This window comes from Chionomys nivalis, chromosome 2, assembly GCF_950005125.1.
Source record: "Chionomys nivalis chromosome 2, mChiNiv1.1, whole genome shotgun sequence".
NCBI classification, from domain to species: Eukaryota; Metazoa; Chordata; class Mammalia; order Rodentia; family Cricetidae; genus Chionomys; species Chionomys nivalis.
In genome coordinates, this window is record NC_080087.1 from 108405532 (window position 1) to 108421293 (window position 15762).

The window sequence follows — 15762 nt, forward strand, 5'->3', positions numbered from 1 at the left end:
AGGCATTTCTACATTGCCAACACCAGATGGTCCCCTTGAGGGGAGTTCAGAGGAAGCCAGTCTCATTGCTACAGCCAGGCTGCATCCTGAGAGACCTCTTTCATCCTCCACCCTCATTCCGAGTCCCTCTGTGCTCGACCCCACCCCTTCATTTAGTTAGTAGTCCACCTTTTGGTAGTATTGACTCTGTCTGAGATTCACTTCTTCTACCCAAGGTTATAAAATGGTAGAAAGCAGAGCCTGCCAATCCCTCCTAATTACTTTAAGTCATTCTCTTTCCAAGGAAGTGTTCGCAGGAGACATTTAAAAACACATCCATGCATGAGGAGCGAGGGGAACTTGACAAACAAGACTTCTGTAGGGGAACACAATCTGATCAAATGCACTGGTGCTGTCTGTGTGGATGTTTTGTGCACAGCCCAGCAGGACCCCAACTAGCTGAACTTCAGAGGTGTCTGCTCGGAAAACTGGGGTACGCCACCAGACACTGGAGCGTTTATCTTCAGGAGAATAAAGTCCCATGTCCTCATGCTTGGAGCTGAGGGTGAAGAAGGATGCCCAGTTCCAGCACAGATGGAGGGCCTGAGTTCTGAGCAGCATGTTTTTAAGACAGAAGCTTTAGGCAGCAACCATCTCCTTGACAACCACATGCTCAGTCTCCTGTGGACCACTGAGAAGCAGGAGGGGAAAGGATGCATTTCCCTGAGTCCTCCTGGAGAGAAACTTGTGCCCTTGGAGCAGGAAGACTCGGAAACACTGGCAGTGACATAACTATATCAAGCAGCCCTAGTCCCATACTGGGCACAGGTGGCTCTATTGTGGGTGAAAGACTCCATGTTAGCCCAGGGTAATCTGTCGGTCTGCTGGCAAGCCTACATCTAAACCCCTGTAGCTTTATAAAACACCAGTAACACAATGGAGTACCTCTGGTTCAGTGAAGCTGAAGACCCTTAGGTTACAGATGGGTGCCTAAGCAAAACCTACTGGTGGTTTTGATCAGTTGACTCCCAGCTGGTGATGTTATTTGGGGGAGGTTCAGGAGGTGTGTTGCTGCTGAAGAAGGTACAGGCCAGCTTTGAGCTCATTCTCTCGGATTTGTGTGTATGGTTCAAGATGTGAGCTCTCGGCTTTCTGCTCCTGCCTCCGCGCCTGCTGCCCACAGCCATGATGGACTCTTATCCCTCTAGATCCATAGCCAAATAAACTTCTCTACAAGTTGTTTTTGATCATGGCACTTTATCACAGCGATGGAGTAGTTAATACACTTACCAAACTGTGGACCACAGGACCTAAATCTCCCGATGGCAAGTGCAGCCACAGCACACTTGCTTCTGTTGGCACCCAGAGTGGTCCAGTTATCAGCCCTGGGACTCTGCACCCAAGCCCTTTAGGAACGTGTAACTCGGGGAATGACTTTTATTTTTCACTCTCACTAGAATGACACACACACATGATCAGGACAATTCCTCCATGGTTTAATGCTCCCACACACTGCTCGAAGCCATGTTGCAGGATGCTATGGAGTTGTGTGCAGGTCTACAGACAGTTAGTACCAGACTGAAGGATGTAGCTAGCACCTTTGATTTGACAAATAGCCAACACGTGATATTTTCATGAGATACAGTAGAGATAATGATGTCGCATGAGCACGCATCTTGCAGAGTAACCATTGGAGACCCCACTTGGGAGGTTTGATAGTTCCACACTGAACGAGAGACGACGCTGAGCATTGTCTAATTCTTCTTTAGGGTCAGCAGGAGAATAATGTGTGCAAACACCGCTTTCTTAAGCTCAAGAAACTATGAGCACGCGGACACGTTCACTAAGTGGGGAATGGCAGACAGATTAGGCTAATTGGTCTTACAGGGCATTTTAAATTTCATTTACTTCTTTTATTCCGGTTTGTTGCTTGAGTTGCAGGTAAGGGCCTGGGACTTAATGTCCACACAGTCTTTGTGTTGCCATAGATTTTATTTTTTGCAAATCCCTATGGGGAGGATGGACCCTTTCTTGTGTTGGTTTCAGCCAAGGCAAGCACTTTGTTCATCGGGGTGAAATGGACATGGGCTGCTCTCACCAACGGAGAAATGCTCGGCTTTCCATCGTTGGCCATTCTCATTGTGTAAATTTGCCCCATCTCCTCCCTGCTTCTGAAACTCTGAGAGCGAGAGTCCTGGAAGGCCAGAGTGGGTCTAAGTAACAGCGTCCTTTATTCCTCCAGTCTCTGCTAGCACTGCGAAGAGCCAGCCAGACCAAATAAAAATAGATCCATCTATCCGGATTAATGCTTCAGTCATTCTTCTATCTAAATATTCATTTAATGACTTCCTGCTGAGGGTCGCTCCTTCAGTTGCTGAGTGAATGGTCTATGAAAAGCTTAAAAGCTAACTACAAATGCTAAAGTGCCTTCTGCTCTCCCAGAACATCTCTTTGGAGCACAGGGACCACGGTTCAAGAAGGCTAGGAGCAGAGCGTTCATTGAGATAACCACTGGAAGTTAAATATAATACCATGTCTTGATAGAGAGCTCCACATATTTTATGCCTTATACATAAGTTAATAATTCCTATTTTGCTATACACTGATGAAAAAAAAAAGCCTTGTAAGTGGTTTGATAATCAACAGATATTTCAAAGAAGCTAGTATCCTAGATAGGAACTCTCTTGATGGTCTTAATTCAGAAAGGAGACTCATGCTCAAAAATGTTCATTTCAATGGCCAAGTGGAATCAGCTATCAATGACCTACGTTAAGGAAATTGCTAGAGGTTTGAATATTACCGACTTACTGATACTGCTTGTGAAGACTGTGAAACATCTTTGATAAAATCGTTGTTGAGAAGGCCTCTATAAAACTGTATATGTAGATGATGTTAAGATTTCTAAAAGTAAAGTATAGCATGCATAGAAAAAGCTAGTCTTGAGCAAACACACAGAAGTGTGGGCAATAGTTACACGAGGGAGTGGGAGATTGCTTATGTGCACTTACACCGTCTAATTCCCTGTACTATCCATCTGCTATTTTTAATGGGGAAATACTAAGAGTGGAGGAGGGGCACAGCCAGCGGAAACAAAACAAGCAAGAACTCCTCTCAGGTGATCCCCTTGGGTGACTTTTCACACTGGTAAGAATAGATGATCTCTTCAGCCCAAGTCCTGGTGAACCCAAGAGGAAGTCACTGCCACGGTGGCCCTTTTTGATGTGTGAGAAAGGAGAAGTTGCCCTAGGGCATTTTAGAGGATGGCCTGATGGGATTCTGGGTAGGACTTTTAACAATATGTCGAGTTCATCATACAATGCAGGAAAGAGAAAAGCAGGAAATAACAACAGTGCAGGTGGAACATCAGGGCCAGGATCGCCATCATGGGAGATGCACGGAACAAAGATGTGGAACTTCAAGGGACAAAGAAGGTAAGCAGACACATCAACACTTAATGCCAGCACGAGGCTCTAAGGTGAAGAAAGTGCAGGCATCCTCACGGAGGAACACGTGATCCTTTACAACCCTCTTCACATCCAAAGTCCTCCACACACTTTGCTCCCTGATGTCTGCCCTCGAGGGTGACAATGAGTCACTGGCCCAGGAACCTGAAAAGTTCTCCTTCAGAGGTCAATAGCAGCACAGTCCATCAGTGTCCTGTGAGCCTCCCAATCCAGATGACTGATTTCACCTGTGAAAACAAGAAAATGGTGAACTCAGAATAAGTTTCATGGCTCCATTCTCTGACAGCATAGGTGTTTCAAAATGGACTGGGGAGAAGTGTGAGCACGCCACCACAGCCAAGAGGTTAGTTTTGCCACACTAGTTGTGCTTGTCTGGGAGTCTGACCCTGTGAGCTATGTGAGGTTCACTGAGCAAGATCCAGCTCATCCCCTCTAAGTGAAGTCTCAGAGAACCAATAAGGACTTTATTAGCTTAGCTCTTAGTCAATTAACTAAAAAATATAAAATAGCCAAGTTGAAATCTAGAACATTTATCAAAACGCAGTTTTCAAATGACATACAAAGGATCATCAAAAGCTTGCTTTCTTTTTCGAAAGAAAGTGAAAGCCGGGCGGTGGTGGCACATGCCTTTAATCCCAGCATTCGGGAGGCAGAGACAGGCGGATCTCTGTGAGTTCGAGGCCAGCCTGGTCTACAAGAGCTAGGAACCAAAAGCTACGAAGAAACCCTGTCTCGAAAAATCCAAAAAAAAGAAAAAAGAAAAAGGAAAAGAAAAAAGAAAGTGAAATGATGCAGCCAGGCCCATTCTTTGGAAAACAGGCTATCCCCAAGGACCTACCCCCTTCCCCGCTCCACTCCCCACCCCCGAGAGAGAGGCTGCCTACTTGAGTCTTGCTCTGGAGTCTTCTAGCCATAGTGTGGAAGAACGAAAAAACAGGCACAAGGGGATGGACCAAAGGCTGGCACAGGGTGAAGATAGAAGTGTCAGACACCTGTCTGCCTGTCCAACCCCCACCCGTCCCAGCTCTCACCCTGAGGCTGACTTTCTCTGCCCGTTCATATTGTCCCAGGGAAAGGTTGCAAATCCTGAGCCCTCTAGATAAAGAAGCACTGAGAGACTTGTCTGAGCCACTTAGGACTGGCACTCAGTCAAACACTTTCTTAAGGGTATGAATATCAAGAAAGAACTTACCTAGAAGTAAAAAGAATACAAAGATGGCATTTGACAAATTCATTGTTTCCAAAGATGTCACCAGGTGAAAGTCATGGGATATGTTTCCTTTTCTGCCTGTGTGAGTGTATGTATTAGTGTTTGTTACTCTGTGTATGTTAATGCCCGTTAGAATGTGTGTTCATATGTTAGTATGTTTGTCAGTGTATGTTAGTGTGTTATTGTGTGTGTTAGTATATACTAGCGTATCAGTATATGTATTAGTGTGTGTTCATGTATGTGTATCAGTGCACAGGCTGCACACACCAGCACATGGTGCACACATACAAGAGTAAGTGTCACACCCTCAAAAGTTGTTTTTATCCACCCTTTCATTTGTTCTGAGCATATTAACAGAGGCCAAGGCTAAGTGCAGGGTAGATGGGTGGGAGGCCAGTCTGCTTGCCCATCTCACAGCCAAAGCGCTGAAAGGCAGACTGAGATCAGAGCTTTCTGGGTGGGTGTACTAGTATGGATTTGAACCTTTTGTGATTATTTCAACTCTTTGATCACATTTAGATTTATTTTATCATTTGAATTGTTTTGTCTGCTCCTTCCTATTTTTTTTCAGTTCATACATTAAGAAAAAACTGTTTCAAAATCCAAAGTGCAGTGTAGTGATATTGCATTTGTATTTTAATAAATAAAACTTGCCTTAAGATCAGAGAGTAAAACAAGCCTATTGGTCAATCTTACAGACAGGCAGTGGTGACACACAACCTTAATCCCAGTAGCCACACTAGTTTGCCACAGAAACCGGGTGGTAGTGGTGCACACCTTTAATCCCAGCTCTAGAGAGGAATACAAAATGGGAGGAGAGAGCTCTCAGAAACAGTCTCATTCTGAGATTCCTGGAGACAGGATTGCCATTTCAAACTGAGGTAGAGGTAAGAGCCAATGGCTGGCTATTTTTGCTTTTCTGAGCTTCAGGATGAACCCCAATATCTGTTTCTGAGTTTTTTATTAAGCATGCTACAGTGCAGTGTATTTTAAACTTCAACTTTTTAAATTAAACATCATTGTGAAGGTGTCAAAATGGATTCCCCCTGAGTACTCAAGGCCTGAATTCTTCAGCACATTCAGGAAGTGGCACTCAGCTTTCGTATCCTATCAGGTGTGAGTCTTCCATACCGGAGGTCTGTAGATATGAGCTGTGACTGCCAGGACCCCAGGAACACAGATGAATGGCCAAAGACACAGGATTTCCCTGCAGCATGACCTCTCTGCAGAGGGGAACTCTGCAGTCCAAGTACTTACTGCACGTAAGTAAGGGTCGGGGCAAAGGGCAGCACAGGAGACCAGTGCCAAAGAGCAGCATGAGGGATGAGCTCGAAGGACCAGTGTGAGGGGCAGTATAAGGGCCAGCACAAGGGGTCAGTGTGAGGGGCAGTATAAGGGGCCAGCACAAGGGGTCAGTGTGAGGGCTCCACATGAGGGTGCCAATGCTAGACATGAATACAAGAGGCCAGCATTAGGAGGCAGTATGAGATGTCAGCGCAAGGGGCTAGCGGCTAGCACATCACAATTCTGACCCTTCTGCCACACTCTGTCAATACTAACGGAGCAGGCAACTCCTCGCTGTGTCTCTATTCCTTACGGTTTGCTTGTAGACTAATGGAACACCCATAATTATGTTCCTCTCTCCCCTCCTCCCCATGCTCCTAAAATATTCAACATTTGGCCTCAGGATGTGGACAGGTTGGGGGGGGGGGACATGATCAAAGCAAATGGCGAGAGGCTGGAGTGAAGCCTTGAGTTCATTTTTGCCAATGGATTGAGTTACACGTCACTGTGCAAATGAGCTGTTGTTACAACCCTCCCATGCCTAACTGGAACCATTTTCATCGGCAAAAAGGTGATCAGCCTACCTACCCCACAGCAATAGACATAAGAAGCCGTGAGACTAAGGAACATTTTAGGCACATTTTCACAAAAATTTCTATGATAAAGCATTAAGGAAGAAAAAATAGCAAATATTAAGTCAGTATGACCTCATTCCAGTATGTGAAAACGGCTACAAGGCTGGCAGGTGTTAGACAGACCCTGTAGGCTATCTGTGCCCTAGAGCCACCCTCTGGGAGGGTCGTGAGCAGGAACTTCCACTCCTTCGTCTCTAGACTGCGACTTATTTGGTTTGTTTTGTACAATGCTTTATTGTCAAGGCTGATAACATATGAAAATAAAACAAGTGGGAAACCACCACAATTTGAAAACTATCCTTAAAACGCCGAAATTTTTAGAGCAAAGAAGAAAGACGTTAGCCAACTCACCTTGTCACTCCTTGATTTCTCCCCACGAGGGTCCGTTCACGTAGCTTATTTGATTTTGTTAGCAATCTCTTTCAGAAGACCTTTGAGATCGTTAAGCTTGGGAAGGGAGAGACACGGAACTCGGTCTTAGGACAAGTTTCCAACATTCCATTTGAAATGACAAGTCCCTTAACCAGTAAAGGCAACCCGGGGAAGGCAGGCAGACCCTGCCTATTGCTAACTTATGGTCAGCGGTTACCAGACAAACCGACATCAGCTTCATGAAATGCACATCCAAAGGATTTCCTTCCTCTTAGACCCGACAAATGATGACAGCACAGGAGGAATGTGTGCAAATGGGCACAGACACTGCTAGTAGATATGAAGGAAGTTTTGCTATATAAAAATGTAGTGCTAATAAAAATTATGAAGATACTAGCAAGATATAACGGTATGCCTCCTAACACATAACCAGTAAACTCCAAAATATAACTTGCATAAATGATTCATAAGATTACTCTGCATATTATATGAGGTCTGTAGCCTCATTTTAAGTCACATGCCACTTTGATGTCCTTTATAAAAGCGCATGGACAAGTTCTAATTTCTGTGGAGTTGGCTCCTAGCTTCTTGGGGTGGGATGCGAGGGATGTGTGCTGAAGTTGGGCCCGGTTCCAGTGCGAGCCTCTTCCTTTAATTAAAAAAGAAAGAAAGAACAAAGAGAAACCGTGGTTGCTAACGGCGGCCTCATTGAAAACCGCACAGTGAGAGGCCACTTCTAGGCCTCAGGTCAGCAGTGAATAACTTTGTTTTCAGTTATAATGAGATGGAAAAGGGTTCTGCTCCCCTCCCCAGGGGATTTTGTTACTAGTAAAATGCTATTAATAAGCCACTTCAAGGAGAGCACAAGACTCTCTGAGCAAAAGAAGTGACACGGAGAAACAAAAGGAAAATAAGCAAAACTAAGAGTCAGTTTTGTGAAAAGGTAAACAGAACCAACAAATCTGTAGCTAGACTTCAATAAAAGCTGTGTCTGTTGGAGTGGTGTGCAGACTTAAAGAACCAGGGGCTGCTCAGGCCTGGATCTTCCTCAGATGTGGGGAGAACACAGTCTAACAGGCGCCTGCAACAGAGTGATGGGCAGACAGGTATAAGCTGTCCCTGGCTAGCCAATGGGCACAAAGGCACCTGCCACCACATACAAAGCTCCTGCTCCAGGGACAGGCTGGTCACAGGCCATCACACATGCCAGATAAAACAGATGTCTCGTGAAATAAGCACCTCCATCCAGTCCTCTTCGTTTCCCACAAGGGCAGCTTGCTAGCCACAGTGGTTCTGGAACCTTGCTTAGCCAGGGGCTTCTCTAGATACATACAACCTAAGGAGTCTGAATAGAGATCACAGAACCCAGGGCCTACAAGATGGTTCGGCAGGTAAAGGCACCTGACACCTAGCCTAGTGACCTGAGTTCAATCCCCCAGGCCTACATAGTCGAAGGAGAGAATCAGACTGTAAGAGTTGTTCTCTGAGCTTCACACCACAGTGTGGCATGTGCACCCACCTGCATGTGCACACACATACACACAATTAAAATGCACACATATACACACAATTAAAATGGGATCATTATTTGTAAAGACCATAAAGCTCAAACAAACCAGGAGCAAACAAGGAGACAGAATCGGCCTCAAAACGATCCTAACAAAGAACAGCTCCGGAGCAGAGAGGTGGCTTCACGAGAGAATCTACCATCCGACATTTAAAGGTGAACAAATACCAATCCCATTTAGACTCTCCACAAAACAGAAGAGGGACTGCATGTATGAGACCAACATTACCCTGGCTCCAAAGTCTGATAAAGACAATGAAGAGAACTCCAAGCCAACATCCCAGTGAATAAAGATGCAAAAACATCAATAAAATAGTAGGAACTCAATTCAAGAGCACATCGAAATGACCACGCACCACAACTAAGTGAAATTGGTCCCTGGGATATGAGACTGGCTCTGCATGCCAAGCAGTGGTGGTGGTGCACGCCTTTAATCCCAACACTCAGGTGGCAGAGGCAGGCGGACCTCTGTGAGTTCAAGACCAGCCTGGTCTGCATAGTGAGTTACAGGACAGCCTGGGCTTCAAAGAGAAACCCTGACTTAAAAAACAGACAGACAGATGAAAGGACTGCTCAGCAAAAGAAAACCAGTGGGTGTGGTAAGCTATGAACAAAATGGAGGACAGAGTCAACATGATCCATGCATTGAAGGCAGAAAAATTCTAGATCTGTTTCACAATAGAAACTTAAGAAGATAAGGACTCTTAGACACAATAAAGACGATGAAGAAAGAATCCTATCACCCTATCCAATACCCCATCATCTCTAGTATCGTCAGACAAGCCTGCTCACCCTCGCCACTGTTATTCTAGCCGGTGTTGGGAGTTGTAGCCCATGTGATCAGGTAAGAAAAGGAAGTAAAAGCTATCTAGATCTGTTTGTGTGGGGTGTTAAGTAATGTCTTATAACAAAGACTTCACCAAAAACCTTTCCTGGAAAAAAAAAAAACAGAATAAATTTGTTAAAATTGGTATTCCTGTTGTGGAAAACAATACAGAAGTTCCTGGAAACATTAAAAACGGCCTCGCTCCCCCACTCCTGGTACCCAGCTGAAGAGCTGATGTCAGGACGATGAGGCAGCCCATGTTGACCTGTTCACTGAAGCACCAGCTACAGACACAGAAACAACCCAAGTGCCAGGCAACAGATTGACAGATAAAGAAAAATGTGGTTCATGGACACCGTGGAGAACAGTTTCACCCTAAAGAAAGGAAGGAAACCCTACATCTGCAGGGACACAGGTGGCCCAGATGGTCAACCCCCTCCCATGTGATCTCACTCTCATGGTCAGCCTAAAATAGTCAAAAGGGGTAGGGAAGGGAGGAATATGAAAGGATCTACTGTACACGGAGGAGAGAACGGCCATTATTATACTGTATTCATATGCTAATATCCATCTAGACATTAATATCGTCTACATACATGAGATGTGCTGTGATCATAGGTCTTACATTGAATCCTAGGACATATGCAGGTAGTAACTATGCAAGTATGTAAATTAGCTGGACTGGATTGTGGTGTTAATTTTGCAATGTATACATGAATCAAAATATCTAACTGTATACCTCAAATATATTGAATTTGTGTCAATGATATCTCAATGGAGCTGTTCAAAAATAAAAGCAATTTAAAAGGAAAGCAAAAATATGCTAAATTCTTGCTCTAGGAACAAAAATTCAAAACATGATCCCCAGATTTCTATGAGTGGAAAGGAGGGAATTTTGGTTGTTCAGGGTGGGAAGAGGACAGAGAAGGTGACAGAAAGGGAGGTAGGGGCAGCGAGACAGCTCGTGGGATGCGGGAGGCTCTGTACTACGTAGATAGGGCTTCCAACACTGAATTGTGGCAATCATCTTGCAGTGTATACATGCATGGAAACACCTGCCTGTATACCTTAAATATATTCGCAGCAGCAAAAGCTTGAGGGAGCTCGTCACATCACATCCACAGGAAGAACAGGGAGAACGAACGCATACATAACCTCAGCTCTATTCTTATACAGTTTAGGACCCAAACCCAGGGTATGGTGCCACCTATAAGGGGCCGGGTCTTCCTATTTCCATTAATGTAATTAAGATAATCCCTTACAGATATGCCCAAAGGATAAATTGATCTAGACAGTTACCCACTGAGACCCTCTTCCAAGGTGACTTTAGATTATGTCAAGTTGACAGTTAAACCTAACAGAAGTGGCACTTCTGTGCTCTTCTACTAGAGGGCTGGGAGAATAGGAAGCAATTCTGCCCCAGTCCCCAGCTCTTAGCTGAGTTGTGCAGACAGCTGAACAGAACCATGTCTAATTTAAAAAAAAAATAAAACAATGAATGTCTTTAGTTTTCTGACCACCCTATAGCTGAAAACTCAAAGGCATTAAAGATAAAATAAATGCTTCTGTGACTCTGAGCCATACCTTTGTATCCAGTTGTCTAAACCGATGCCTCATCCTGCAAGGAAATCAGAAAATAAACTAAGAGAAAGAGTCTGGGGGAGGCTCTTTGGCCCTGTTTTCATCTTTCAAAGGACAGAAGGCAGATTGTGTATAGTCTTCAGTTTGGGCTCAGGCCAGCATCAGCTGCATTGATCTCTCCGATTTTCTTCCTCATCTCCAAGCAAAGCAGAATTCCTTTCTCAGCCCAATTAGACAGATGGAAAAGTCATGCGTGTCTGCTGACAGCAGTGGTGAAAGTTGACTCAGAAGATCTGCCTTCCTCCATAACCAGAATACGTGAGTCTAGAATACAGGCATCCACGCTGTCTCAAGAAAAAGAGCAGTGTACCCTCTGGTAGTTGTGTGGATTCTAGCAAAGAGATTAATTGTACCCATATTTACTTCTACTGGTTAAAGTAGATTTGGAGATGTGCTAAACTCTTAGAAGAAGTGAAACATAGGGATTTATAAAAAGTCAATGGGTCACATAGGGATTTATAAAAGTCCCACACAATTTAAAAATGATAGTCAGCACTTGCCAGAGATAGCTTGTAACAAGCCACCTTCTACCTCTGTTGTTCAGCATTGCAGAGACAAGCATGCCAGTGGCGTGCTCCTGAAAGATAATACAACTACCCATGGCCTCTGGGTCTTCCTGGAACTCACTTCTGCAACTGTGGCTCTTGTTTCTTGGCTCTGTGGGTGCTAATGTCTATCCTTCTTTCTCCTCATCTTCTTTTGTTTGGTTGCTTGGTTTTTTAAGACAAGAGTTTCTCTGTGTAGACCTGGCTGTCTTGGAACTCACTCTGTAAACGTAGCTGGCTTTGAACTCAGAGATCTTCCCGCCTCTGCCTCCTGAGTGCTAGGATTCAGGGCATGCACTACCACCCAACTCAGCCCTTAAAGGCTTAGCTCAGATCTCAGTGCCTTGAACACGGGATATCTCACGGTCCCAAGAGAAAGATATAGCCTCTTGGGACCCCTTTCTACCCCATGTTCTTTAGGGGAACAATCAGATTAACTGAGGTGTGATCTCTGCTTGTGTTGAGGGAGTGGCTGGCGTATGTCTAAGTATTTGTCATCTACAATTGCTTCAGCAGTACTGTCACTCGCCAATGGAAACACGCCTTACTGAGCATGCTCAGATAAGCTGTCTCTGTCCTTCCAGTTTATATATGCAAAGGGTGCCTTGTTTCAGAAGTGAATGACTGACATACTCCTCTGAGCTGTCGTTGGCTTTCGTGTTGATCTTGACAAGGTAATTCTCCTTCATGACACCCTCCCATGCCAATGTCTCATTGTCCTCATTTCTGAAACCTGAAAGAATGAGAAAAGAAAAACATTCAGGTTGTCTCGTTTGCCTCCATTTCCTAACCAACGCCTTCCAGGCAGGCATCTGAGAGACTCTGGGACTAAGACAGTTAGACTGATCTCTAGCAGTAGACCTGGCTACCGTCTCTTACCAGTGACAGAAGCAGAGTGATGGAATATTAACGGATTTCTCAGCAAGAATGAGGGTGGGCGCTGCCTGTGTGAACTAAGAAAGCAATCTTTATTCTAAACAGAGATCCATTTGAAACTTGCCTGTGTCTTTTAAGACTTACATCATTCCACTCATGATTTGGGTGCCCGTGTTTGGTGAGTCCTACTCCTCTGTTTTGATGACATGGAAACACTAAGCCATTTGGTTGGACGCTTACTACATGTTTTCGAACTCCCAATCTAAAGTCAGGAGGTTTATAGAGGAGGCCAATCTGATGACATTGATTCTACTCTGAGACAGGTGGTCTGGGGGTGGACCGTGAAGCATTCTTCCCCTTTCCTCTAAGCCAGGGCCAACTATACAAACTAGCCTGGTACCTGTTCCAGGGAGATTCTTACTTCAGTTTCTTACGGTGTCTGGGCCTTTCGGATGGAGGCCAAATGAGAAACCACATCATTAAGATAATTAATGTTTGCAATGGACACCAAACTCCAGGAATTTATGGAAACAGGAAAGAGATGTTTGTGTAAGTGGCCACACAATAATTGAAATAAATTTGTGATTTGTTTATTTGGTCAGGTTTCTTTCCTTATTTTGTTCTTTCTTTCTTTCTTTCTTTCTTTCTGCTGTCTTTTGTTATTTCGCTCTTTCATTCTTTCTTTCTTCTAAGACAGGGTTTCTCTGTAACTGCCCTGGCTATCCTGGAACTCACTTGGTAGAACAGACTGGCCTCAAACTCACTGAGATCTGCCTGCGTCTGCCTCTGGAGTGCTGGAATTAAAGGTGTGCACCACCAAACCCAGTAATTTGTGTGGGTTTTACCCTTAACATACCGTTTAAATGTGTGCATTCTCATGTTAGAGTCTACAAACTCTAATGCCTTACTGGACTGAAAAAAAATTAACTGGAGATCAGAGTAACACGTGAGTGACTGGATTTGAGAAAATTCCAAAATCAAACATGCCTTTATCTTTAAATGGCTGTTATTACTTTCCAAAACAGTTCCTAACCTATTTCCTTTCAAGTGCATTTTGGAGTAGTTTCCAATGTCTTTCCTTCAAAGTAAATCTTAGAGCTCAACAATACAAGATTGAAGCTCCTGGACACCAGAAGCCAGAAGAACGACAAACAGCCAAGAAAAATGGCCAGCTTCCTTAAAAGCGAGGGAGAGGCTAGGTGAAATGGTGGCCTGGCATTTTCACCAAGGGTACTGAAAAATTAGCAGGCTCTAAAGTTCATATTTGTACCAGCAAAAATATGTAGAAGCACCCACCCATCTTATAGAAAAAGCCCATCCATTATTACAACTTCAGAGAGGATGAGAAGGTTGTGGGAGACCATTACCCAAGGAATCAGAGATAATACATAGTCTTTATCTAGACATTTTCTTCTAGAATTAACATAAAAATGATTCATGTTCTCAAAAAATGCACATATACCACTTTTTATCACAACCTCATATATTACTAAGAATCAGACTAGGACCAGAAGAGACAACTCAGTGGGTGTGCATGTTAGCTGCTCTTCCAGAGGCTCTGAGTTCAGTTCCAAGTATCCATGTCAGGCAGCTCACAACTGCCTATCACTCTAGCTCCAGGGGCATCAAGTGCCTTATCCTCTGCAGAATATGAATATATATATATTTATATATATTATATATATATATATATATAAAATTAAAAATAAATCTTTCTTGAAGAGCCTAACCAAACTACATATTTAACAATAAGGGCTTGGTTAAGTTAACTATGGTATATCCATACACCAGAATATCTCATAGTTAAAATTCTTAGCATAGACATTATTTGTTTATAGGTATAAACATGTTTATGATGCATTATCAGCTGTATAAATGAACCAATTATTCTACGAATTTTTTGCATACTATCCTCCAGGCAATATACATTCCCACAGAAATCAATGATAACTATTGATATTTATCTCTGGATGCTGGTCCTATCTGCCCACAATCCTTACTTGTGCTTTCCTGTGTTTTTCAAATGTTCTATAAAGAGTCTATATTGCCTTCCAAATAAGAAAAGAAACAATAAATTTTCTAAAAATGCAATTACCAAGCAGCATATATTTTTCTGACTTGAAGGTATTGTCAAACAAGGGGGGATAAAAAAGAAAGAAAGTTTGGAGTCTGACATTCTAAGAATTATTTGAAAAAAAAAATCTTATAGTCTTTCCTCTAAAGAAGGGCAATTTCAAAATTAATGACCTCCCCATCATTTGGAAGCAAACACAAAATACGCTTCAGGAGTGAGCTGCCAGCTGGAGTCCCTAGGAAAGGCAGAGTGCTGTGGTCTCTAGAATTAGTCTTCTGCAAGAGGCAGCAAAGGAACATGGAGTAACTCAGCTGGCTGGAAAGTCTCTGGTGAGGGAATGGGGCTCTGTCTCTATCATCAGCACCACTAAGGAGAGGGGCCCTGTCCTTCTGTTTCTTAGTGTCCTTCTGGGAGTAAAATCTATTGGAAGAGGACAGGTACCATTGCTTCTTCCAACCGTCCCTAGAACATCTCTCTCCCAGTGTCTCCCTGGGGAGATGGATAAATAACAAGCATTTGTGACACACCTGTTTGCTTCCTGAAGATGAAACTCCTTCTTATTGGCTGGTGGGGGGGGGGGTCTGATTCCAGCTGATGTTCTTATCTTGCCTCATGTGATGCATTTTGTCCTCCTCCTTAAGCCGAGTCTGAAGCCAGGAGTTGATCTACCTTCCTGACACTGAGATCCCAGGCTTAGTGTACTAGATCCCGAGAGAATGGACCTTTATTTCATCCAGTGCCCAACAGTCGATGCCCAACCCGAGTCAATGTAATGGACAGTTCTGTAGAACATTCATTCCAATTCCAGAAAATAGTGAATGTTAGACTCTGCTTTTGTCTTTATCCTGAGTCCAAGCCATCCTCATTGCAACAAATAAAAGTGTGCTTGTGTGTGTGTGTTCATGTCTCATGTAGACTATGTGTACATAACCTGTATACCTTTGCACATGTGTGTAGAGACCAACAGACAAACATTGGGTGTTTTCCTCAACCACTGTCCAGTTTTTTTTTGAGACAGTGTCTCTCAGTGAACCTGGGGCCCACTGAATGGTTATATCTGGCAAGCAAGCTATAGGAACCCTCCTGTCTCTGCCTCCAGCAATAGAATTACAGGCATGCACCACCATGTCTGACCTTTTACATGTGTGCCAGAGATTTGAACTCAAGTGCTTACACTTGGGAGGCAAGGCTTTTGTCAATGGAGCCATCTCTCCAGCTCCTCTTCCTCATTATGACTTTCATTCATTGTCCAAAGAACCAAAAAAAAAAAAAAAAAAAAGTGTAAGCCT

General features: G+C 43.8%; 1 protein-coding gene across 1 annotated transcript in view; it reads right to left on the reverse strand.

Moving 5' to 3' along the window:
* Positions 1-3491: 3491 nt before the first annotated feature.
* Trpm8 (transient receptor potential cation channel subfamily M member 8) overlaps positions 3492-15762 on the reverse strand; it is a 74490-nt gene continuing 62219 nt past the window's right edge. The window contains exons 22-25 of the mRNA XM_057761792.1: positions 12157-12256; positions 10922-10955; positions 6924-7019; positions 3492-3670 (exon numbers count right to left, since the gene is read on the reverse strand). Coding sequence (XP_057617775.1) covers positions 6969-7019; positions 10922-10955; positions 12157-12256 — 185 coding nt within the window. The 3' untranslated portion in view covers positions 3492-3670; positions 6924-6968. The remainder of the gene's footprint in view (positions 3671-6923; positions 7020-10921; positions 10956-12156; positions 12257-15762) is intronic.